Source organism: Equus quagga, chromosome 9 (assembly GCF_021613505.1).
Source record: "Equus quagga isolate Etosha38 chromosome 9, UCLA_HA_Equagga_1.0, whole genome shotgun sequence".
NCBI classification, from domain to species: Eukaryota; Metazoa; Chordata; class Mammalia; order Perissodactyla; family Equidae; genus Equus; species Equus quagga.
The window spans coordinates 48661923-48688391 of NC_060275.1; the positions used below are offsets into that span (position 1 = coordinate 48661923).

A 26469-nucleotide genomic window follows, 5' to 3' on the forward strand; every position below is an offset into this window, starting at 1 on the left:
GAAAATACATCTGGAATAAATAAATGAATATTAGCTAGAAAGAAATATGGGTTTTAATTAGATTGTCTGTAGACATCTTAACTGTGAGAAGAGGGGAAAAGAAGTAATTTTCCTTTACTTTCAAGTTGCACCATATCCTGCACGTACTGTATACAGGAGTGACACCAAATATGGGGACAGAATGGTGAGCGGGGAGAACAGCCTCCCTGGTTGCTAGGCTCCCCTGTTTGGTGCAGGGTATTAATTTCACATGTACTTATATAACACTTACTGATATTTGGCACTGCTCTAAAGCACTTTACACATATTGACATCTTAATTGTCACAACAGTTTATGAAGGAGGTGCTCTTAGCATGCTCATACACTGCTGGTGGGAATGAAAACTGGTGCAGCCACTATGGAGAATAGTATGGAGATTCCTCAAGAAATTAAAAATAGAACTACCATATGATCCAGCTATTCCACTACTGGGTATCTATCCACAGAGCTTGAAGTCAGCAATTCCAAAAATCCTATGCACCCCAATGTTTATTGCAGCATTATCTACAATAGCCAAGACATGGATGCAATCTAAGTGCCCATCAACAGATGATTGGATAAAGAAGATGTGGTGCATATATATATATATATACAATGGAATACTACTCAGCCATAAAAAAGAACAAAATCGTCCCATTTGCAACAACATGGATGGACCTTGAGGGAATTACGTTAAGTGAAATAAGCCAGATAGAGAAGGACAATCTCTGTATGACTCCACTCATATGAGGAATTTAAACCTGTGGACAAAGAGAACAGATTAGTGGCTACCAGGGGAAAGAGGGGGTGGGCACAAAGGGTGAAGGGTTGCATCTACAACATGACTGACAGACAATAATATACAACTGAAATTTCACAAGATTGTAATTTATCATTAACTCAATAAAAAATTTTAAAAAACACATTTATTGAGCACTAACTGTGCATCAAGAAATATACTAAGTGCTTTTTATCCTCCCAATAAACCTGTGAGATAGACACTATTACTAATCTTGTTTTGTATATGGGGAAATTGAGATTATGCAATTTTCCAAAGTCAGAGAGCTGGTAGAGTTAGAATTTAAACTCAGGTCTACGTGATTGTAGAGCCAGACTTCTTCACCTCTAAGTGAGAGTAATTTGATAATATATACAATGAGGTGATATTATATTTTCCCTCATTGGAGTTTCCCTGCTCTTTCAAGAAATTAGGCCATAAAAAGGCTGGTCATCTACAGAAAGATTATGTTTGGATCATCTTTGCATCCTCAGCAACTAGCATGGTGCCTGGCATGTAAGAGCCACTTAATAAGTTTTTGTGAATGAATGAATGAGTTAAAATAAAAATAAATTAAAGACGTACAGATTGACAAGAAAGAAAGAACATAATCGTGTATGTAGAAAATCTTAAAGAGTCTATAAAAAAACTACGGCAAGGCCATAGGATACAAGATCAATATGCAAAAATCAGCTGCATTTCTAATGTAGATGTGTGTATATATAGGTTTTAGTAGATATACATATATTTCCTAGCTCTGTCCACTGAAAGGGTCTAGAAGCAATGATGCACCAGCACACCTCATACCCAGATCTTGATTTCTAAACACCACACTCAATTAAAAAAAAAACAGAGCTCCTTGGAAAAATAGTTCCAAGGCTGGACCCAAAGAAAATAAAAAATGACTCTGGAACATCTTCTGGTATCAGAAAGTAAGGAAGCACTAAAAAAAAAACGATGTGGGGATAGCACCAAAAATGGCAGAGGAAGGAGCTTAAAGGATCTCTTGCTGCACTCAAGCAATCATTAATCTTGCAAAAACTGCCCGGATGAACTTTTTCAGAACTCTGGAATCTATTCAAAAACCTACAACAAACTACAATCAGCAAACTTGAAGATAAAAGTTGACTGAAATGATCCAGCCTGAGGATAAGAAAGAAAAGAGAATGAAGAAAAATAAGCAAAGCCCACGACCTGTGGAAAACTATACAATGGACTAACATACACCTTATGGGAGTTCCAGAAAGAGAGAAGAGAGACAGAGGCAGAAAAGATATTTGAAGAAATAATGGTCAAAACTTTCCAAATTTGATGAAATACATGAATCTACAAATCCAAGAAACTTAACAAACTCCAAGTAGGATAAAGTCAAAGAGATCCACACAAAGACAGATTATAATCAAACTGTCAAAAGATAAAGAGAAAATCTTGAAAGCAGCAAGAGAGAAGCAATTCATCACATACAAGGGATCCTCAATAAGATGAACAGCCTATTTTTCATTGTAAACTATGGACACCAGAAGGCTGTGAGATGAGATATTCAAAGTGCTGAAAGAAAAAAAGCTGTCAGTCAAGACTTCTATATCTGGTAAAATTATCCTTCAAAAATGATGAAAAAATTAGGATATTTCCAAATAAACAAAAATTGAGGGGGGCCGGGCCAGTGGCTCAGTGGTTAAGTTCGCACATTCCACTTCTCGGCAGCCCGGGGTTCGCTGGTTTGGATCCCAGGTGCAGATATGGCACTCCTTGGCAAAAGCCATGCTGTGGTAGGCATTCCACGTATAAAAAAAAAGAGAGGAAGATGAGCATGGATGTTAGCTCAGGGCCAATCTTCCTCAGCAAAAAGAGGAGGATTAGCAGTAGTTAGCTCAGGGCTGATTGTCCTCAAAAAAGAAAAAAAATTGAAGGCGTTTGTTGCTAGTAGTCCTACCCTATAAGAAATGCTAAAGGGAGTCCTTTGACCTGAAATGAAAGGACACTAGACAGTCATATGAAGAAATAAAGAATATCAGTACAGATAAGTACATAAATAGAAAAGCCGGCATTACTATGTTTGTAACTCATTTTTTCTATATTATTTAAAAGACAAATGCATAGAACACTAATTACATATTTATGTTGATGGGCAACAGTGTGTAAAGATATAATTTGTGACAATAAATTCATAAAGAGGAGGGAAAGACCTGTATAGGAGCAGAGTTTTGGACGCTATTGAAGCTACGTTGATATCAACTCAAACTGGACTGTTATAAATTTAGGATGTTAATTGTAATTCCCAGAGTAATCACTAAGAAAATAACTAAAAAATATACAGAAAAGGAAATTAGGGGGAAATCAAAATGGTACATTATAAAAAGAAATTAAACATAAAGAAGGTAGTAATGGAGGAACTGAAGAACTAAAAAAATATAAGATATAGAAAACAAACAGCAAAAGGGCAGAAATAAGTCCTTCTGTATCACTAATCACTTTAAATGTAAATGGATTAGACTTATCAATTAAAAGGCAGAGATTGGCAGAAGAGATTTTCAAAAAGCAACCATGATTCAAATATATGATGTCCACAAGAGACTCACTTTATATTGAAAGACACAAATAAACTGAAAGTGTAAGGATAGAAAATGGTATTCCATGTAAATAGTAACCAAAAGAGAGGTGAGGTGGCTATACTAATATCAGAAAAAATAAACTTTAAGTCAAAATTTGTTACAAAAGATAAAGATGGACATCACACATTGATAGACAGGCCAATCCATCAAAAAGATTTAACAATTTAAATATATCTGCACCAAAGAGCCTCAAATATACATGAAGCAAAAATTGACAAAATTTAAGGGAGAAATAGTTCTATAATAATAATCAGAGATATCAACACCCCATTTCAGTAACAGGCTGTTTCTCAAAAATGTAAACATACACTTGCTATACCATGTAGCCATTCCACTCCTAGGAATCTACCCAAGAAAACCGAAAACTTATGCCCACACAAAGATTTGTTTGTGAATGCTCATACCGGTATTACTTATATTAGTGAAGACCTAGAAACAGCGAAAATGTCCATCAATTAGTGAACAGATAAAGAAAATGAGGTAAAGCCATACAACGGAATACTATTTTCTGCAATAAAAAGAAACAAACTACTAAATCATGCAACAATATGAATGAACGAACCCCAAAGTCATCATGCTAAGTGAAAGAACTCAGACACAAAAGACCACATGTTGTATGATTCCATTTATAAGAAATTTCCAGAAAAGGCATATCTTTAGAGACAGAAATCAAACTAGTGGAGACAGGTGCACAAATTGAGTACACAGGCACACGAGAACTTTTGGGGCTGATGGCAATGTTCTAAAACTGGATTCTAGTGAAAGTTGCTCAACTCTATAAATCTACTAAAAATTATTGAATTCACATTTACAATGGATGCATGTTATGGGATTTAAATTATGCCTCAAAAAGCTGTTAAAAATGACTCTCATGCTTCAATCTAGTTTTGGTAAAAGATATGAAGAAAACGTAATTTTCACATTCATAGGTGCACTAACACCATCTTTTTGTAATGGTTTAGATACAGCTTTCTTGTAAGGGGCTGAAATCAATACCCTTTTGTCCTCTCCTTTCTCGAAGACTGTAGATTTCTTTTTCTTAGATTACACACTCTCAATGGCACAAGTAATTCAGAGCGTGAAGTAGAATCTTGCAATTCAAAGATTAAACATTCCCAGTTCCAGCTATTCACCAGGGACCAGGAAGGTCTGTGAGCTTTAGCAATCTGTGATTTGTTGAGCAACTCGTTTAAATTGCTGAGGTTCTGGAGTGTGGAACCACGCTTCTTTGCCGGTAAGAGAACTTGGCTCTCTAAAGGAAAACACATTTATCTTCTTCAAATGATTTATACATAAACTTTCATTGCTAAACTTTGGTTAGTGCCCACGAACACAGAACAACTATTAGCAAAATCCTTTTTTTAAAAAAAATTATTCATCCTTAAATTGCTGACGGTAGTCATTTGTCTGAAGTCTCAAAATAACTCATCATTAATAATTGTTACAAATATATCGGTGGACATAGTAAATTGTCTTAGATTTCTCAGCCCTTGCTCAAGATGTTTACACCAGTTTCACACAGGAAAAGGCTCTTGTTGAAGGTAACAAACACAATGGTTCTATAAACCGAGGCTTAATGAAGTGGAGTTTCCTGAGGAGGGCCATTAGTCAAAGTTACACAAACACACAACTGAGACTGCTTTGGGACAAACACTCTCACTCTTAGCGATAATTCATGTGTATGTGCTTCTCTATCAATATCATTCAGGTTAGATACACATTCCTGTGCATAAACCAAAGGGTAACAAAGAAACATACACAAGATGTGTTTAACTGTCAATGAACAAAATTAAGATCATATGTTTGGTAAATATGTGCATTTCATTCCTTGTGAGTATCCTGTTTATGCCAAGCTAAACCTAACACAAGGTTATATTTTCCACACAGCCTTCCACTTCTATTTTATCATCATCTCTATCAGATGTCAGTAAATAATAATCTCTTTAGATTTCATAAGTAAACTTTTAAAATTAAAGCGCAAAGTGTGACATATTTCGGTTGTAATTACTTTTCAGCAGAATAGAAGTAATTGGCATATTTTTCTTGTCTACTCTTTACCTTAACTTCTTTACAGTCTTCAGCTGTATCTTCACTCTACCATCCTTCCATTCAGCATTTTCTGAACACCTATACTGCTCCAGGCTTTGTGCTGAGCAGTGGGGAGACAGCTGTGAACTACAGTCAGGATCCCTGAATCTCAGAGCTCTCAAAACACCAAAAACTTAATGGCTGAACAGTAACAAATATCCAAAATCTTATTTAATGAATCTTAAGTCCAGAGAAACCACAATGAACATTTTTCACACAACACACAAAATTCAGACTTTTAAAATATCCTGCCTGTTGACACATGCTACCACTCAAGTATCAGCATTGTTATTACAGAATCAGGACCATAAACAGAATTCATTGTAAGACATGACTTTTATTCATTTTTTACATTTTTTGTAAAATTCTTTTGGCCTGAAATTCTAAACCCTGGCTGGCCCCATAGATCTATTTTTAGAAGGTTTACAGAAATAGAACTGTTTTAGTTAACTCTTCTCTATTTCCCATCTTAAGCTGTGCATGAGCAGATTCAAGACAATTATCACTTAGGTACAACCAACTGATTAATCATAATCTCTCTTCCCTTCTCCCATCTGCCATCACTCATCACCGTTCTGAAAGGCAGGTCTGTACCAGCTGCTGCCAAGACTGGGCTAGAGGGAGTATCTAGTAGCCTGGCCCCTTCTGGTCTCTGACACACTGCTCTCCTCCTTGGGTTAGGACCTCTCACATCAGCAATCCGTGCATGTTCTCAAGCCCTCAACTGAAAGCAAAAAACACTACTTAGCAGAGCTTTTGTTCACCCCTTATTTTTAGGGAAGAATATGGCATAACACCAGATAGTGTTCTTTTTCTGAGGCTACACCCCGGCCTAGAAATGCAGTCTGCTGAGTGACATCAGAAAGCTACTTCCTACTCTACACAGGACTGTGAACCCAGGTTTAACGATCAATTGTGGCAAATCAATCAGAACAGGAAAAGTGACTTTTCTGGACGTCCAAAACATTAGTGTCAACCTATGAGCAATCAACAACAAGACCACTGGAAGAGAAGGAGGGTTGGCCCGTTCCCAGGCAAATTTGGGGCAAAGTAGACAGTTGAAAATTTCCTTGACACCTTCTTTCTCCTTGCATTTACTCTCGCCATAATTGGAACAGTTCTCTCCAAAGTTTGGTGTGCCAGGAAATCCAGTGGGGTGCAAGAAGGGAATACTAACACTTGTTTATTTTACTTAAAAATGAAGAAATTCAGTTTTACCAATATTTAATATACAGATTGCTTAGGGGCCTTCACCCAGTTCACAAGTCAGCTAGTCACAAGGCACCAATGGTCCTGAGCGTCTGTCCAAGGGAAGAGGACGCTATCATCTTATGAGGACACGTCGAAGCTTACATGTGCCTGGTTAAGTGGACATGTGGATTCTAGTCTCCTACACAGCAGAATAGTTACAACCTTGTACTGAAATGGGGAGTCACCAAGAAACTCTTTTGACCACAAAGGTTCACTGGTTATCTCATGGTAAAGTACTTAAAAGACCTTTCAAATTTAAAGATGAGTTACACTTTCTTTTCACAAAAATTTCAAATGTGCTGACTTTTTCTGGAATGACAAGTGGCTGCCAGTAACATACTACCTGATAGATATTTACCCAACAATAGAGGTACTTACTCTGTTCCATCAAAGCAAAGGTGGTGTTTTAACAATGTGTAAAAAAGTAAATACCATTCTAAAGAAATGTTATGTTTTATAAAGAGCGTTTTGAAAAACAGATATTTGGAAATGTTTCATCTTTTGTTGCTGAAAAGATAGAACTGTGTTACTCTAAAAGTTCTCATATTTGCACATTTTAAAAACACGGAAACAATTTTGTAACACATTTTAATATTTTCCAAAAGAAGACTTGCAGTGTGTTTTGAATCTATTGTTTAAAACACAATGCCTTCCTACCAGGAAGTACTGAATGCCGCTTGAAAAATGAACAGTTACTGGCCAAGTTTCTACTTTAAAAAAATTTCAGAATAATTGAAGGATGGGGCAGAAATATGAGTACCATGATTTAGTAAACTCAGACTGCATGAGATCTGTGCAGTCACACAGGGCCCCACGCTTGGAAAGGCCCCTCGCTCAGTTCAATGCTCTGTTATCAGCATTTTGAATACATAATTTTTGAACAAAGGGCTCCACATTTTCATTTTGCAATAGACTGTAAATTACACGGCCGGTTCTGGAACTCAGTAATCATTGAAGTTCTTCCATTTGAATCTATGTATTTTTTGAGGTATGTTTTCAGCTATAACAACCACTAAATTCAAGTAGTAATGTAAAGTCAACTTTGAATTGCCATAAGGGTTAAACTAAACTTGTGAAAATAATTATACACATAATTACATTTGTGTATTTGTATATTTACAAATAGTTATGCACAGTCAAAAATAAAATATTTAGAGAAAGCAAAATTACTTGGGGCAGTTAATAAAGGCAATTAAAAGTATTTTTATCATTATTTTATATTTTGCATGTTTTATAGTACACACAATATATTAACATAATACATGCATATAATTTAAATAAATAAGCATATATTGGCATTGCATGTTCAACAACTTGTCATTTATGGAAGTGCAGAGTCAAAAGAGCTTCTGAAACACTGACCTAGATTCTTAATGATAATCTGTGGCTTTTGGAGCCGAAGCTCCAAAATTACTCTCTTCCCGCAATTCTTTTCTGTTCCTCAGCAATACTTCCCAAGAGAGGGAGGGAGGCAATCACGACTTAGTGTAAAGAGGATTTGGAGTCAGGGCTGGGTTCAAATCCAGCTGCCCTACTTTACGACCCAGGCACGTTTCTTCACCTGCTAGCCTGATCCAGTTCCCAGCTCGGTTGTGAGAATCGCGTGTTAAGATCTGCCACACCTACAGATGCTGATTAAGCACCAGCGACACCGTCATTTACGCTAGGTGTTCGCCATAAGAACTTCTGATGGACTCTGAGCGCCAACTCTACCTCTGTCCACTTCAAGTCTCATTCGCCTCAAGTGACTGAATGATGGCACTTCAGGCAGTGGGGTGAAGTGCATATTTTCGGTGACATCAGAGTGACACTACTGCTATAACCTAGAAGTTCTCTCTTAAAATACACCACGGAAGCCAACTGCTGCCAACTTCTCCGAATAAGGTCTGGAAGAAGAATGGCCTCGAAAGGAAGGGTCTGGAAGGAGGCGGACCACCTGGGTGACGGAGGCCTGACGGGACCACAGTTCCAGGCACCCCCCTAGAGCGCTGCTTCCGACTTTCTCCTCTGCTCGTCCAAACTCAACCTCAGCCTTCCCTCACCTCGCGTGCTTTAGCCATCCCTGCCTCTGGCGGCGCGTGGCAAGGGCGGTGCTTCCACAGGATCTGTCACTCCTGGGGCACCGCGCCCACCTCGCCGGCCCGCGCGGGGGTTGGGGGAGCCCTTCCTTCGCCTGGGTCCCCAGTGCGCGTGGGAAAAGGGCCCAATCCCTTCGCCCCGGGTCGCTGGCACGCGCGGGGAGGGAGCCCGCCCCTCGCTCCTCGCCGCCTCTCTCTCTCTCTCCGGGGAACATTACCTGGATGGTGTGACCGCTGCCCGGGGCGGTGGGCCCCCCCACCAACTTGCAGTAGAGCTCGGGCCGGGGCCGCGCGCCGCCGGGCTCCCGCTCTCCGCAGGTGGCAGTGGCCCAAATCTTCGCTGCCTCGGCCAGGTTGAAGTAGGGCGGGTGCAGGCTGAGCCGGGCCGCGGCCGGGGATTCCCGGGCAGCCGCGCACACGGCGGGCAGCAGCAGCAGCAGCAGCAGCAGCAGGACCCGCCGTGGTGCCCAGCCCCGAGCCCGCGCTGCCGCCGCCATCCAGCCGTGCACGGTCCTCCTGCCTGCGGGGCACCGCTGTCCTGGCGGCAGGCTCGTCACGCGACCAGCGGGCGCAGCCTCGGGTGTGGGCGGCGGCGGATCTGCAGCCTGGAGGCGGCTTTTCTGTTCTGGAACCTGCAGCGGCTGGAGCGGGCACCCGCCGGACCAGGAACTGACAGCGCCCAGCCTCGGGCCAGCAGATGTCGTCTCTGCCAGGGCGCAGCAAACTTCGTGGGCGGGGAAGGCGAAAAGGCGTTCCCCGGCTCCCACTCTAGCGACTTCGGGGGGCGGGACCGCCCCACCTTCCCACGGCCAGGGCAGAAATCAGATCCTTCACCTCTCCAGATACTTACGGTCTCAGACCAGTCACAAAAGCCAGCTCTGGACCTCGGATAAGGGGGAAGGAGGCTTGCAGTGAATTTGAGTGCGACAGCAGAGGAAACTGCCACTGCCTTCAGAACTTACGTCAAAGACATTGTGATCGCCCAGACAAGTCCCAAACGTTAAAAAACAAGTCGCGCCAATTCTCAAACACTGTGCGCCAACGATATCTATGGCACTGCAGCCACATGCTGAGTCTGCGATCAAAGGAGCTCACGGGGCATTGGCAGTGGCGGAACGCACGCATGTAAAAGACAGCCAATAGCGCATGTTGCAGTTTGCCAAGCTGGAAAGGTAGCCTGGAGGAAATCCTTTAGATGCCCAATCTGCTAAATTTTAAATTTATTTTTTGTCTGTGGATTGTATTAGGTTTCTTAGCCCTGAGTGCCCAGCTTCTCAAAATTGTTTTATAAAATCAATTTATATATTATTCATTAATGTCATGTCTTTTCTGGTATAAATTTTATCCTCCATTTGTTTTCCATTTTTGTTTAGTTATGGTGCTTTTTGCTGTACAAACTTTTAGTTTTTGTGTAGTCAACTTATCAGTCTTTACGGCTTCTCCTTTTGGTGTTATGCTCACAAATTCCTTTCCTCTTTTTATTTTTGAAGAACAAACAGAAGATTAAATAGACACACTTCCTTCCCTCTGCAATGCATCCCAGCGTTTAATAGATGTACTGGTCAGTTCTCTCTTCCTTAAAGCGTACGGGTTTTATCCCCATCTCAATCTTTGCTCAAGCAGCCCTCTCACACCCTCCTTCTTTTTTCCTTCTCCATCCTTCAAAGCTCCAGTCCGGCTTCCTCTGGGCACTTCTGTCCTGTCCTTCCTGGCTGGCAGCAATGACAGCCTCCTCTAATTGTTCAGAGGGCATATGAGGGCTCTGTTTTGGTGACGTGTCCTGCATAGAAGACCAAATCTCAGCCAGGCCAAGGGTGGCTAGCGTGACTGCTGGAGTAATTTATTCAATATCACTCCATTTATCTGAGAAAACAATATGAGGGAGGATAAGTAGAAAACAAATGAGGGAGGATAAAATTCATACCCCAAATGACATGATATTATGACCAATATAAACTGCTTTTACAAAACAATTTGGAAAAGTTGAGCACTCAAGGCAAAGAAACCTAATTCAATTCACGGAAAAAAAAATTTAAGCTAAGAAGCATATGAAAAAAATGTTTGACCTTCCTGGGAACTGAAATGCAAGCAAACACCAACGAGACTCATCTTTCACCTGTCAAACTGGAAAAGATTTTTTTAAATGATAAAACTGAAAGTTGAAGAGAATTAAGGGAAGCAAGGCTCACACCCTGGGTTGAAGTGAAAACCTTATAACTTTTCAGGAGTGCTTAGCAAATGACTCCAATGTGCATGTATTTTACCCAACAATTCTCCTTGTGGAGATTTATATCTAGCAAATAATCAGGGAAGTTTGCAAAGACTTAATGGCAAGTACTTATCAGAGTTATTTATAAATTTGTTTTTAAGTTTAAAAGAACCTAAATATCTGGTTAAATAATAAGAAGCTGGTTAAATAAATTGTGGTATATCCACATAGTGAATAATAAGAAGCTGGTTAAATAAATTGTGGTATAGCCACATAGTGAAATATTACAAGGTCATTAAAATGATGTTATAGAAGTATATTTTCTGAAATTGAAAGATGTTCACAATATTTTAATGGAAAAAAGATATAAAATAATATATGTATGTAAAACCCAATTGTATTTCTAAACACTAGCAATGAACAATCCAAGAATGAAATTAACATTAGAACCATTTACATTAGAACCAAGAAGAATAAAAGTATTAGGGATAAATTTATTTATTTAATAAATCATTATTTAAAAGAAGAGCAAGACTCGTACAATAAAAACTACAAAACATCTTTCAAAGAAATTAAAGAAGATCTAAATAAATGGAAAAGTATCCCATGTTCATGGATTGGGAGACAATATTGCTAAAATGACAATATTCCCCAAAACAATCTACAGATTCAATGCAGTCACTATCAAAATCTCAGATGATTTTTTTTGCAGAAATTGACAAGTTGATCCTAAAATTCATGGGACCCAGAATAGCCAAAACAATCCTAAAAAAGAACAAAGTTGGAAAACTCACCCTTTCCAATTTCAAAACTTAATATAAAGCTATGGTAATCAAGACAGTGTGGTATTGGCATAAAGATAAACATATAGATCAATGAAACAGAATTGGGAGTCCAGAAATAAACCCTTATGTTTATGGTCACTTGATTTTCACCATTTTGAATGGTGCCAAGACCATTCGATGGGGAAACAGTAATCTTTTCAATAAATAGTGCAAGGACAACTGAATACTCACAAGCAAACAAATCAATTTGGATGCCTACCTCACACTATATACAAAAATTAACTCAAAATGAATCAAAGATCTAAATATAGGAGCTAACATTATAAAACTCTTAGACAAAAACATAGGAGTAAATATTTGTGGCATTGGATTAGGCAATGGTTTCTTAGATATGAAATCAAAAGCACACACAACAAAAGAAAAAATAAATTGATCCTCATCAAATTTAAAAGCTTTTACTCTTCAAAGGGTACCATCAAAACAGTGAAAAGACACCCCCCAAAATGGGAAAAAATATTTGCAAATCAAATATCTAATAAGAGAGTCTTATCCAGAATAAAGGACTCTACAACTCTACCATTAAAAAAAAAAAGACAATTAAATGATGAAAAAGGATTTGAATAGACATTTCTTCAAAGAAAACATAAAAATGGCTGATAAGCACACGGAAAGATGCTCAACATCATTAGTCATCAAAGAAATGCTAATCGAAACCACAATGACATACCACTTCACACCCACTAGGATGGCTATAATCAAAAAGACAATAACAAGTGTTGGTATGGATATGGAGAAATTAGAACCCCTACACATTGCTGGTGGGAATGCAGCATGAAGCAGATACTTTGGAAAATACTTTGGTAATTCCTCAAAAGTTGTAAACATAATGTTACCATGTGACCCAGCAGTTGCAATCCTAAGTATATACTCAAAAGAATTGAACACATATGTCCACATAAAAACTTATACAATAATGTTCATAGCAGTGTTCATAATGGTCAAAAAGTGAAAACAACCCAATGTTCACCAACTGAAGAGTAGATGCCCAAAATGTGTTATTTCCATACAATGGGATATCACTCAGCCATATACAGAAGTGAATTTCTGATACATACTACAACACAGATGAACCTTGGAGATGTTACACTAGGAGAAAGAAGCTAGACACAAAAGGCTAAATATTGTATGGGGAGTAACTGCTAATGGATATGGAGTTTCTTTTGGGAATGATGAAAATTCTCTGGAATTAGATACTCGTGATGGTTTACAACTCTGTGAATATAATAAAAACCACTGAATTATACACTTTAAAAGTGAATTTATGGTATGTGAATTATACCTTAATACAGCTACTATTAAAAAAGAATTTTTGCAGAATTGAAATATAGATTAAATATAAAAATTATTTATATATATATATATGAAGATGTGCATGCTCGTGTGTGAAGGCAGACTCAAAAAGATCTTGGAATCTATACAATAGAATGTTGAAGAGTGGATAGGTGGGATGAAGAGAAAAGGGATCATTTCTGTATTGTTCTTTTTGCTTGTCTATATTTTTACATTTTTCCAGTAATGAACTATATCGTTTTGCCCAAATAAGAACTTTCTATATTTTAAGAAATCAACTGAACGAATGCCCAGCCCTACCTGGAATAGTCCTGCCCAAAGTGGAATGGGCCTAAGTCAATGAAAGAAGATTGAGAGAAAGTGAGAAAGATATATTTTACGTACTTTTTATAAAGTCCTTCCAACCACAAGATTATTTAAAGGACAACATTCAACAAATGGCTAAGCTTCCAAAATTATTTTATTAATATGCAAATATGACCGCAAAGGCTAAATTAACGAAGCTGATCTCTACCTAGCCAGTAACTCTTCCACAATGCCAGGCCATTTCACTGAGATGTTCTGAACAGCAGAACTGACCATCTGTGGATTCAGATCAAGGCTTCTTCCTCACAGAACTTCATATTTTGCTAAAAAAGGCAACAATTAAGAGCATGACGCACAAATTTACTATATTACACAATCACTTTATTTCTCTTTGATATATCTTATTATATTCTTTAGTCAGAAGACACGTCATACCATTGACTTTTTTTTTTTCTTTTGGTGAGGAAGATTGGACCTAAGCTAACATTTGTGGCCAATCTTCCTCTTTTTTTTTTCTCCCCAAAGCCCCAGCACATAGTTGTATATACTCCTTGTAAGTTCTTCTAGCTCTTCTGTGTGGGATGCTGCCACAGCGTGGCTGATGAGCAGTGTGTAGGTCTGCGCCCAGGATCCGAATTGGCAAACCCCGGGCCCCAAAGTGGAGCACACGAACTTAACCACTCAGCCACTGGGCCAGCCCCTATACCATTGACTTCTCATTGTCATTGCAGTTTTAAAATAACTTTGTGGTGTCAGAGTACAATAAGTGTGTTTGCCCACTGAAAATAACTTTAAACATGAACAAATAAAAGCTACATATCTAAAGTTAATCTCTGTTAGTGTAGTCATCTCTCTAAAGATTATGTATCCAAAACAAACATCCCAGGAACACCTACCCTCCACAGTCCCAGATATGGGAGACATAAGGACAATAACGACACTTTGGTTGGGGGAGGGGAGAAAGGCTGCTCCGAAGTTTAAATGAAGAAATGTGTGAGCAAGTGCTTTGAAAGCCTAAAGCAGCAAATATAAGGCACATATGCTTTTAAGGTAAGATGGGGCTGTTGTGTTTTAATGGGGAAAGATTATGCTTGAAGAAATTAAATGACTTGCTCATGTTTTAAGAAAAATAGGAATAATAAAGAAGACCCAGGGCTTCTGATTCCCAGTTCATGCTCCTAGAAGGACCCTGGGAGGATTGAGGAAAAAGCCACCCATTTGAGGCCTATCTGAAGTATGAAGACTGCAGAAGTGTCCCCAGCACAAAAGAAGCAATTAGTTTACTTAACCCTAGAGGAGTGGGTGAGACAGACGTGGATAGTTGGGTATAAACAAACCCAATCTAATACAGGTGAATTTGGGGTTTGGCTGGCCTCCTAATACTTCAGAAGTGATTCATGCATAGCTATGTCCTTCAGATCTTAAGATGAAAATTCAGCTTGTCATTGTTGAAAAGAATTTCCTCAAGTCACGAACCTAGACATGCAAAGGTGATAAACTGAGTGTGTTGCAAGGGTATAATCAAACTCAACGACGTCCCTTTCGTATAGATATGTATATTTTTTTGTTATTATATATATGTTTTGTTGCTCTTCTCCCATGACTTGGAAAGGGAGAAGAAATTGGACAGAATTTCACTAACTATATTTCTTAACAAATATTTTCTATGTTATCAAAGATCTACATAAATAAGCTATATAGCTTATAACTTATAAGCTATATAGCTTATAACTGTAAGCTAATATAGTTTTTTGATTAGCATGAAATAATTAGTATGACCATGCTGAGCTTAAACCATTCCAGTCCAAAGTGCAGAGAGTGTGCTCCCATTAGCTTGTGTTGTTATATTCTAAATAAAGGTAGGGTTTCTACTGGTCATTTTGAAAAGTTCACATTGCCCCTAGACCCCTGGGCTTCAGAAAACACAAATCTAATGCCAACTACTTTTATTTATATTTAAGAAGTCAAGGTTAAGGGACTGGCCCAAGTCCTCAGTACAACACAATGGTGTCCAGAACCCAGCTGAGTGCCTGCCTGGACTTACAGCTCTCATTTGGTGTGGGGTTCCCTGCTCCAGGCCCCTAGATCTAAGGGCTCTTTGTAAAGTAGTGTTGCTCCCTTGGCTCATGGCCTGTGTCTGGTTCATCTTCTGAGCTCAGAATCCCCAGTGTTAACCAAACTGGAGAGGAATTCTCTGTATTCAGTGTTTCTGCTCACTGCAGGCACATTCTATCTTGGTTGGAACCTTGACACTGGTACCTCCCATTAGGGCACTCCCTCATGGTTAGTTCTGCCAAAGACCCTATGAAGAATTCACATTCCAACTGCATGAATTTCCTCTCCAGCTCTTGCTTCACACACTCCAGTTTGGCCTTTATGTGAAATATGCACTTGGGCAGAGCAAGTAATTTTATACATTTGTCATTAAGGAGGATTCCTTTTCTCCACCCCAGGTGTGTGTTACTACAAGCAGTAGTGCTAGGATAAAAGAAAGCCCACACCTATGTAATTGTACCTTTTCTTGACAATGAAATTTTTTCCTATCAGCCCAGAGCTAATCCTGAAAGGTAAGGGAGTGGAAGGCATTATTCTCATTTTGTGAATGAGTTAAAATCAGGTAGCGAGTAATTAAATCATCTTGCCCAGGATTAGTGGAGATTTAAGAAATGAGGACTTCATTCTCTTGACATGAAGGTTAACAATTTATCTGGCAGAGATTTTGAGTGAAAATTAAAAAGCAGCCTCTAAAAATATCTTCTTGCATCATTTCCACATTTTCTCCATTTTGGTCACCCTAAGTTTAAGGCCTTGAATCCTGTTGAATAGTCTCTGTGACCACAAGAGGTATCACTATTGGCAGGGTTAAAATATGCCACCAGCTAGCTCAGCAACACTGCACTTTGTTTCCATGTCCAAAATGCATCACCTCAGAAACATGCATTTTGGTGAGAATTTGCCCAACTGACCCAATAAAGGGCTATTTAACAATAAAGGATGAAAACTCTTGAGGACAGAGGCTGGCCCAAGAATTTTTTTTCTTTGTATGCATCTCAGTAGAAGTGCTTACACAGAGCAGTGGGTTGGCAAATATTTGGCAAAATTCAAATTGAATTAGTTCCACTTGAGCCCTAGAACATAGGGCTAATAGACAATTTTGTAAACCATATGACCACTGAAATCTCTCATCACTTAATGCTCTTTAATGACTCTCTTAAATAGAGGTGCTGACTTCAGTTTACTTCTTAAGAAGGCAACGTAGATCCAACTTGCTCATTTATGAACATTTTTATTCTATATTTAGATTTATAAAGTACCTAGTTATGTTTATGGTACTTACAAGTTATTTTCTTATGTTATACAGCGTGTTTTTCATAAAAGTAAATTCCAAAGAGGATTTTGAGGGTGACTGGTTTAACAACCAGGCCTATAAGACAACTGGAAAATATTAATAAACTACACGTGTAGCCCTGAGGTGGTGGAAGGAGATGAGAGAAGGACAGAGTAAATGATTTGTAAATAATAAGAAGATATGAGGAAAAGAAATACCAAAGTCATGAAGACTATCAACATAAAATAGTCTTGTAGGCCACTGAACGGACTTGTGCTTTTTCTTTGAATGAGATGAAACCATAGAGGGTTCTAGGAAGACAAGCGACACGCTATGACTTAGGTTTTAATAGGATCACTCTGGCTGCTGTGCTGAGAATACACAGAAACATCTTTAAAACGTGGAGGAAGAATGCGGGGGGGGGGGGGGGGGGGGGGGGGAGGGTTATGAATGAAACCACAAGACAAAGACACAAGAATCCAAGTAGCTCTGCTGATGGAGCTGGAACAGATGGGGACCCCAATGAGCTGAGTGCACAAAGCTACATGGGCCTAATAGAAAGAGTTTAATAAATGCTTTACTATTACTCACTATCAGTTTTTTCTGGAACTTAACTATTTATCTACAAAAATCTTCACTGTACTCTGCATGGTTGAATCAATTTGGATCATTACTGCTTAACACTGGGGAATGATATAGTCTCATTAATAGACCTCAAAACTGAGTTAACTTTTAACAAAGATATTAAAGAATTATCTCATATTTACTCCAGAGCCTGCCTCCCTCTCCATGACCACATCTTTGTTTTTAGTTCATTTTGACACCAGGAAAAGAGTTGAGAGAATACTCAGTCACATTAAGTGACAACTGGGCAGCATATATGTGAATAAGAATACATTTCCAAAGATAATTACTGTCTGTAAAACCATGTATCTGGATGAACACATTTTCATTTTGACATAGCATCTCCTCTTGTAATCGTACTCCTAGCTGCGTGATTTAAACACCTTCATGCTCCCAGGAAGGTGAAGCCGCGTCTGGAAGAGCTTAAAGCTTTGCCACTCCGTGTGCTGCCCTCAGACCAGCAGCATCGACTCTCGCTCCTGTGGGAGCTGGGCCAGTCACCTCACTGTGCCGAGTTGGTTTCTTCACTATAAAATGGGTAGGACAGTATGTATTGTCTGCCTTTCTACTTCCCTGGCCTGCAGTGGAGAGCAAACTAAATAATTTGCCAGACTATGAAGATGAAGTGTCATTCAAGTGTCTGCCATTAACGCTTTACAAGAAATGTTTCAGTATTCCTTTAATAACCAATAAAGCTTTATTTTACCTAAAGATTTAGGTTATTCTCCTGTGAACTTTTCCTAAACTTATAAGGAAAATTACTTTAGGAAGGTTATATTACCACAGTTTTATGTTTTTTTTAAATGCATGAATCAAAAATGTAGGCTTCTAATTACACTCCCAGGTATTTACTAAGAGAAATGAGCATGCAACGTCCACACGAAGGACTTATGTTGTAGACTTATGTTCGTGACAGCTTTACTCGTGATAGCTAAAAACCCAGAAACGAACCAAGTGTCCAGTAACAGGTGAATGAATGAACAATTGTGGAATAGGAATAGCCATACGATGGAGCACCACTCAGCCAGAAAGAGGAGCGAACTGATGACACAGCCTCCACCACGGAACTCGCACAGGTGCCGGCTGAACACATGGAGCCCAGCACTGAAAGGTACACACTGTCTGAATCCACTTACACCAAGTTCAAGGACAGGCAAAAGTAATCCCTGGAGAGAGAAATCAGAACAGTGGATGCCTTGGCATGGGGACGGACTGAGAAGGGGCACAAGGGAAGATTTAGGGGAGGTAGAAATGTTCTATTCTTGATTATGGTGGCAGATGCCATGGTGTATGTATTTGTCAAAACTCATTGAACTGTACACTTAGTATCTGTGCATGTTAATGAATGTGAATCAAACCGAAATGAAACAAAGGGCTTTCACTGGGAAAAAAATGTATGCTTCCAGGAGCCCCCACGGCTGTAGCATTAATAACATTTACACCCAGTGCATTACCATACGCTGCTAACAAAGCGTGTCTGTACATTCCAGGGCTTCCTACTCCTGTCACCTAAGAGACTGAATTTTCTCAATCTCTGCGTCATTCATCCAGGAACGGCAGATGTGTTCTCTGTGAATGAGATAATATTAAAAAGGACTCAAGGAACGAGCAGAGGAGCACAGTGTGTTTTTACCTTGACTCATCCTCTGGAGGTTGGGGAAGGAACAGTTGGGAAGGGCTTTCCACAGGTACAGCACTTCGATGGACGCCAGCACACACAGCCCCGTGCTCGGGGTTTGTTTCCGAAACCGCTCCGCCTGCGAGGAGTCAGAACGATTAGGCTACATTTTTTGAAAATGAATTCAAATTAAGAAAATATACTTCAGAGACATTTAAAAGGGCACAGTTCATTTAAAAGTAAAAGTTCACAGGGGCTGGCCCCGTGGCCGAGTGGTTAAGCCTGTGCGCTCCGCTGCAGGCGGCCCAGTGTTTCGTTGGTTTGAATCCTGGGCACGGACATGGCACTGCTCATCAAACCACGCTGAGGCAGTGTCCCACATGCTACAACTAGAAGGACCCACAACGAAGAATATACAACTATGTACTGGGGGGCTTTGGGGAGAAAAAGGAAAAAATAAAATCTTTAAAAAAAAAAAGTAAAAGTTCACAGACCCCCTCCTACAAACCTAAAAATGCAAATTTCTCTCTTTATGAAAAATTTTTGCCTTCTAATTTTGAATATATTGGTAGCTATGCCTTCCATTCATTATTTAACTCATCTACTATCAAGATCCAGGGTATATTTTGAAAACTTGGGGATGAAACTAGATTCATTTCAGTTCGAATCAATGGAATTTATAAAAGTTGGGTGACAACAACACAGTGGGTTTGTATGGAGGACGTAATTCTAGATATCTTAGTTATGGTTTTATTGACTTTTTAATTTTTTATTTAATCCCAGTGTTCTCGGTGGCATTCCACATTACAATCTAGATTATACTCTAACTGTCATTAAATGTTCATTCAATAAAAACTTATAAAACTAAAATCGTGGAAAATTTGGGATATGACAAGTTGTCATACAACCCACAATTCAGCTAAATTTTACTCTTAAAAGTGTTGAATAAATATGCCCAGGACTGTAGGGAAATTCTGCTGGTGAATTTTGTGCACATTTTTGTTTTTCATTAGGTCAAAATGTGACATGTTCACAATATCAAGAACCAGCGGTCTGTATCTCTTGCCCAGGTTCTGCCAATCTGTATCCTCCTGAAACTCTTTAGAAAAACGCTTTCCCTCTCCAGATATGCTCATTAGCTCTACAGGGCATGTAATGTCTCTACTTGTTGGAAAAAAATCCCACAGCTTTAATTCTTTGCAGCAAAACAAGCACTTTCCATTCAGAGCAGAAGTATAACCATAGGAGTAAATTCTCCCCACAGGGTTGAACTGCATTTTGCATGATAAGTAAGTCACCAGCTTTGAATACGACTTCCTAAAACCTTTCTAAGGTAGTGTTTGTTACAATTGCCCATCATAAATAATCCACCAGGTCAATAGGCTCCAACATACCTTTTTCTCTGAGAACTATTCAATCTAATTGTTTTTTCTCTTGACAAGTTTTTGAACTTCTTTAAAGACAATCTGTGCCTCATCCACATCACCGGTGGCTCCCTGACAAACTGTGAGAAACTGTCATTGTATTTCTTAAGTATTAGGGGGAAAACGCCACTAAGGACTACCTAGACTGATGGTACTTGGAAAATGTTACCCAAGAAAAAATGGGAGAAAATATTTTTAAAGACTGTTACACAAAGGACCATACCATCCTGTTGATCATTGTTCCATTTATTCAACAACTGTTTCCTAGGTGCTGGGCTCTCAGAGCTTTGCTGGGACAGATGGGAAAGCCATGGCCCTAGTCTTTTTGTTGGGGAGATGGTCTTGTACACAACAAAATCCCCAGCTGCTGTCACAGTGTATAATCTAGTGGGAGCCCACATACTCAGAAAGTGGAACAAAGAGAAATCTAGGAAAGAACAATGAGGAGCCAAGAGGATCATGACAGCTTCACTACAGAAGGGGGACATTTCTGTGCCTGGAAAGAAAGTCATGAATTAGTCTTACACAGGTTCATTGGACACCTACCACTGACAAGCCACCAGCAAGAATGTGAAGAAACACACAAGCTTGCACCCCGAAGGAATGTAAATTTCAGCTGGAGAGAGAAGACACACACACGGTCCCATAGCTACAGCGTACAGAGTGATAAGAGCCTTTAGAGTTGGAGAACCAAAGTGCTTTTGGAAAAGCTCAGAAAGAGAAGTGATCATTTTTCTTTGGAGAGATGAGGGAAGCTTTGAGGCGCTAGGAGTTCAGCTGAGCCTTGGAGAATGGTAATATTTGATGGTCTGCACACCATCTTCATCCCACCCAAGCCCCAGGCAAAGACTTAATCACACTCCCTTGTTTCACCTGCTCTCTCCCTTCTCCAAACTTCGTACCAGCTTCAGTTCCACCTCCTTAAGGAAACTTTGCCAACCACTCTTTGTCATCGTCTTCTCAACTCCAATGGCACAGGATACATTTACATTAATTTTTTGTTAGATGCTGTCTTTGTGAGATGTTTGTCTTTGTTAGATGTTTTGCAATCCCCAGTTGGAATGTCTGTTGACTTGCTGGTTCCTCCTTCTTCATTCAAGCACCCCTAAAACTAGGTGGGCCTGTATGCACATTTCTGGGCTTTGTCAAGCAGAGCACAGGGCCATGGCACGTCAGAGGATGGGCTGCTATCAGCAGGGCCAAAGAAACAGAAGCAGTAAAGCTTGGAGAAAGCTGAGGACATGGAGGTGATGGGAAAGGCAGAAGATTTCTACTGGGAGTCAGAGGGGTTAAGCTGAATATTCAAAGGGAGGGACAACCCCATTCCCAGTTACAGGAGCAGCCCTGGTCCAGATGTGGGGATCTGAAGCCATCCAAAATGACCTCATCAGTTCCAGCTATAACATTTCAAAATCAGGAGGAAGCTCAGTGGTTGTTTTGTAAACCAACCCCATCATTATAGATCAGAGGATACAGAGGTCCAGAAAAGAAGAGTTGCCTAAGGTCACACAGTAAACCAATGAAAAAGAAAATTTCTGCTGCCCCTTGAGGTCTTCCTCAGATAATTGATAACATTCTTATAGAGTCACATAATTTTAAAAAAGAGTGAGTGTGCAAGCAAGAATGAGTGTGTGCACAAGCCCTTGCACATGAGTCATCAACAGCAACAGAATCAGATCTGACCCACCTTTGAAGCTCTACAGCACTAACGCTTCAGATCCTCAAGAATACACACCACCGATCCCTCTTGCAGTACAGTTACAGACAGCTGCTTTAAAAGATGCAGATGTTTGAAAGCATGAGTGTCTCTGATTTATCCTAAATCTGAGACCTAAACAGAACTTAGAATGCTTGGCTCTTCCATTAAGACTAAGTTTAGGGGCCGGCCCTGTGCCCGAGTGGTTAAGTTCGCACACTCCACTGCAGTGGCCCAGGGTTCGGATCCTGGGTGTGACCATGACACTGCTCATCAGGCCATGTTGAGGTGGCGTCCCATATGCCACAACTAGAAGGACCTGCAACTAAGATATACAACTATGTACCAGGGGGATTTGGGGAGATAAAGTAGAAAAAAAAAAAAAAAAAAGATTGACCACAGCTGTTAGCTCAGGTGACAATCTTTAGGGGGAAAAAAAAAAGACTAAGTTTATATCACCCCATAAGTGATATTCTAATCTTTTTTGGTAACTTTTAATTTTTATATAATTTCAAACTTACTGAAAATTTGCAAGAATAGTACAAGAGTATGATCCAGCAATTCCACTTCTGGGTACACACCCCAAGGAACTGAAAGCAGGGTCTCCAAGAAACCCAGGTTCATTGCAGCATTATTCACAGTAGCCAAAAGGTGGAAGCAACCCAAATGTCCACTGACAGATAAATGGATAAACAAAATGTGGTATATACATACAATGGAATATTATTCAACCTTAAAAATGAATGAAATTCTGATACATGCTACAACATGGGTGAACTTTGAAGACATTATGCTAAGTAAAATAAGGCAGACAGGAAGACAAATATTGTATGATTTTACTTATCTAAGGGACCTAAAATAGTCAAATTCATAGAGACAGAGTAGTATGGTGGTTGCTGGGGGCTGTGGAGGGGGGGAACGGAGAGTTATTGTTTCATGGGTTCAGAGTTTCAGTTCTGGATGATAAAGTTCTGGAGATGGATGGTGGCGATGGCTGCCTGACAATGTGAACATACTTAATGCCACTGACCTATAAGCTTAAAAATGGCTACCATGGTCAATTTTAAGTTACGTATATTTTACCACAGTTAAAAAAATACTGCAAGGAACTAGGCCGCTGGTGGCAGTGTTTCTGGTCCCTGAAGGCCCATCCTCTCCAGCTCTGCCTGTCCACATGCACCTGTCCTTCAGGGCCAAGTCCGATGGCAGCTCCTGCAAGACGCCTCCTCTGACAGCTTGACAGAAGTGTCTTTCCCTCTCCCGTGAACTCTCTGTGGTGGCACTATTCACACCTGTCTTATCATCTGCACAAAATGCCCTTGGAGAGCAGAGACTAGAGTCTTTCATGCTTTATCATCTCCTACAACTGGCATTTCATAAGATTTCCAAGATTGCAGAATAAATGCTCCTGTGTATAGCCACATTGTGCATTTACTTCTTCATGTTCTATGCTCAACAAAGATTAGAAGGGAAATACCTGCCCATAATTGACCATGTGACTCAGTTACACCTTAACGATCCCCGAGCTGTCATGCAGGCCTCTCTTTTTTGGTTCATCCACCCCTCAATGTGTTGGGCACACTGAGGTGGCTCAATGAATAGCTGCTACTTTCATCTGAGGTGCCTGTGAATTCTATAAAGCAGCTCAAAGTGTGAGTCACAGCGGACTAACCAGGATATTGAAAATAATCCTATTCAAACATCAGCTACAGAACCATATGAAATGGATGCCCTGCAGGGATTTCAGTAAGGTGTGTGAGTATAAGAGGGTTTCATACTGATCGCTAAGGGACTGCAGTTTTAGAACATCCAGGATCTACATACTGGCCCCTGTTAATTCTTTTTTTTTTCTTCTTGAGGAAGATTGTTGCTGAGCTAACAACTGTGGCAATCTTCCTCTGATTTGTATGTGTGACACCCCCACAGCATGGCTTGATGAGCGGTGCATAGGTCTGCGCGCTGGGATCTGAAGCAGTGAAACCTGTGCTGCTGAAGCAGAGTGCACGAACTTAACCACTATCCCACCAGGCCAGCCCCAATTCTATCTTATTTTAAATAGATCAGTTAAGGGGATGGAATGACAGGAGATGTTTCATTAAGTCCAAATATTCAGAGAAATAAGGAGATATTTAAAATAATGTTTGGATTAGGCTTAATTTAAAGTAAAGAATCACTCATGTGACTGTAAGGACAGCTCATCGTTAGAGGCAGAAAATGTACACCACCACTTGGGTCTTTTCAATTCCCACCTCTACAATTAAACCTCACGACCTACTTGCTGCAGCTCAGGCGCAGGCAGGTCTTTTGTCCACCAGGTGGCAGCACGTATTTAACTATCCCATACAAGGGCTGAAAGGTAAGGAAGCCTCGTAGTCACTGTGTTTATGCTTTTCAGTATAACGGAACAACAGTTACATAAAAGAATTATGGAATTCCTAATGTAACGTGACAGGAGAATTTTAGTGCAGTCAGCAAAAAACTCAAAGCAACAACTCTGGGGAAAATCTTAGGTAAATAAATGCTGCCGAGTCTTGTCCTCACTTCATCTCCAAGAGGGAGAAGCAGAAGGGAGCAGCGAGCACATGGGGAGGGCCTTCTGCGTGCGCCCTGCCTGATGCTCATCCTGTGATTCCATCTGAACCTCACAACCGCCACGCGGAAGGTGCTGTAACTCCAATGGCAACTACGAGGGCGGCCACAACTTGTCCCAGGTCCCTGAGCCAGTCGGCCAAGAGCTGGGACTGGAATCCATGGGCCCAGCTCTCTCCTAGGCAGTGTTTTTCTCCTCAGGTTAACACTGCTGAGGGGAGGAGAAAACAGTTCTGAATTCTAATGTGCAGTCCAATGAGGTGTTTACAAATGGTTTTCAGTCAACTCACTTAACATTACCTACTGTCCTAAAATCAAAATGTTACAATGAATTATACAGAAGAAATGAGAAGGGCCGGCCCATGGTTCAGCAGTTAAGTTCACACGTTCTGCCTTGGCGGCCCAGGGTTCCCTGGTTCGGATCCCAGGTGTGGACATGGCACCGCTTGGCAAAAGCCATGCTGTGGTGGGCATCCCACATATAAAGTAGAGGAAGATGGGCATGGATGTTAGCTCAGGGCCAGTCTTCCTCAGCAAAAAGAGGAGGATTGGCAGAAGTTAGCTCAGGGCTAATCTTCCTCAAAAAAAAAAAGAAATGAGAATCATTGAGATAACTATCATCAGTTGTACTTTGGTAACAAAGTCCTGTTATTACAAAAGGCAGCAAACATTTTATAGAGATACAAACTCAGCAGCATTAATAATGAAGAAGTGCACAAGAATGCACTAATACTTGCATGACAAGAGCTGGACATTCAGCTGGACGTCAGCTGAATGCATTCAGACTGTTTCATGACAAGAAGCTGAACAGACACCCATATTTACCAATTTCATAGAGACAGACATGCTGGATTTCTCTCTAATCGACTGCAAGTTCCAAAGCAGTGTGGAAGGAAGTCAAGGCACTGTTGCTTTGACACTAAGGACAAAATGAAAACAGAGTCACTGGCTGACACCTGTCATTAACATCACAGTCATCATAATTCCAAAGGAGCTTTTTCCTTAATAGCTATCTTAGATTAAGCAGTACAGAAGAGAGTGACTTAAAGATTTCCAGAACACTCGACTTTGCCCACGCAGTTGTGAGATGAACCTAAGCACAGGGCACTTCTTCTGCTCAGGCAGGAGATTCCTCCAGCGAGGGCTCAGCTCACCCCCACCTTCCCCCACGGCACCCTCTTCAGACGTGGACAACAGAACTTGTATTAGACGAGTTTGCTAGTCCAGCTCCATGGGACCAGGTAAGTTTTACAGGGGTAGCGACTATATTCCACCCTCCTGGGTACACCCACCCCGGCCCGGAAGATGGCAGTCAGGACTGAGGGACTGCATGAGCCCTGCTCTGCCTCCCCCACACTCCGCCTCCTCAGGGTCCCTGTGTGCCTCCCTCTCTGCCCCCACCACGCCCTTTCCAAGGCCCCTAAGGCCTCTTCTCCCCACAGGCAGCCAGGAGGGGGCAGGAAGGGTCCTGGAAGAGGGGCTGTGGGCTTCTCTGAGGACCAGCCCCCACCACATTCCTGGGCTCCTTGTGATGCACGGTTCCTGCAGGAGGCCTCCAGGACACAACACACTGCACTGATGAGTCAGAAGGAGATGTGCAGGACAGTCTGTGATTCAGGAACATTGTAGGCCAAGTGACTGCTCACCCAAGGCCACTGCTGGATCACTAACTGCTCATACTCCGTACAACACTTCACTCTGTTGTCAGGAAGTT

The 26469-nt window shown here is 40.5% G+C and overlaps 2 protein-coding genes across 2 annotated transcripts in view; both read right to left on the reverse strand.

Moving 5' to 3' along the window:
• The window catches only part of LAMA3 (laminin subunit alpha 3), a 253780-nt gene extending 244261 nt beyond the window's left edge, over positions 1-9519 (reverse strand). Inside the window, exon 1 of the mRNA XM_046670883.1 lies at positions 9045-9519. Coding sequence (XP_046526839.1) covers positions 9045-9323 — 279 coding nt within the window. The 5' untranslated portion in view covers positions 9324-9519. The remainder of the gene's footprint in view (positions 1-9044) is intronic.
• LOC124244548 (collectin-12-like) overlaps positions 9380-26469 on the reverse strand; it is a 41482-nt gene continuing 24392 nt past the window's right edge. The window contains 1 exon segment of the mRNA XM_046671173.1: positions 9380-9710. Within this exon segment, the coding sequence (XP_046527129.1) occupies positions 9380-9710 (331 nt within the window).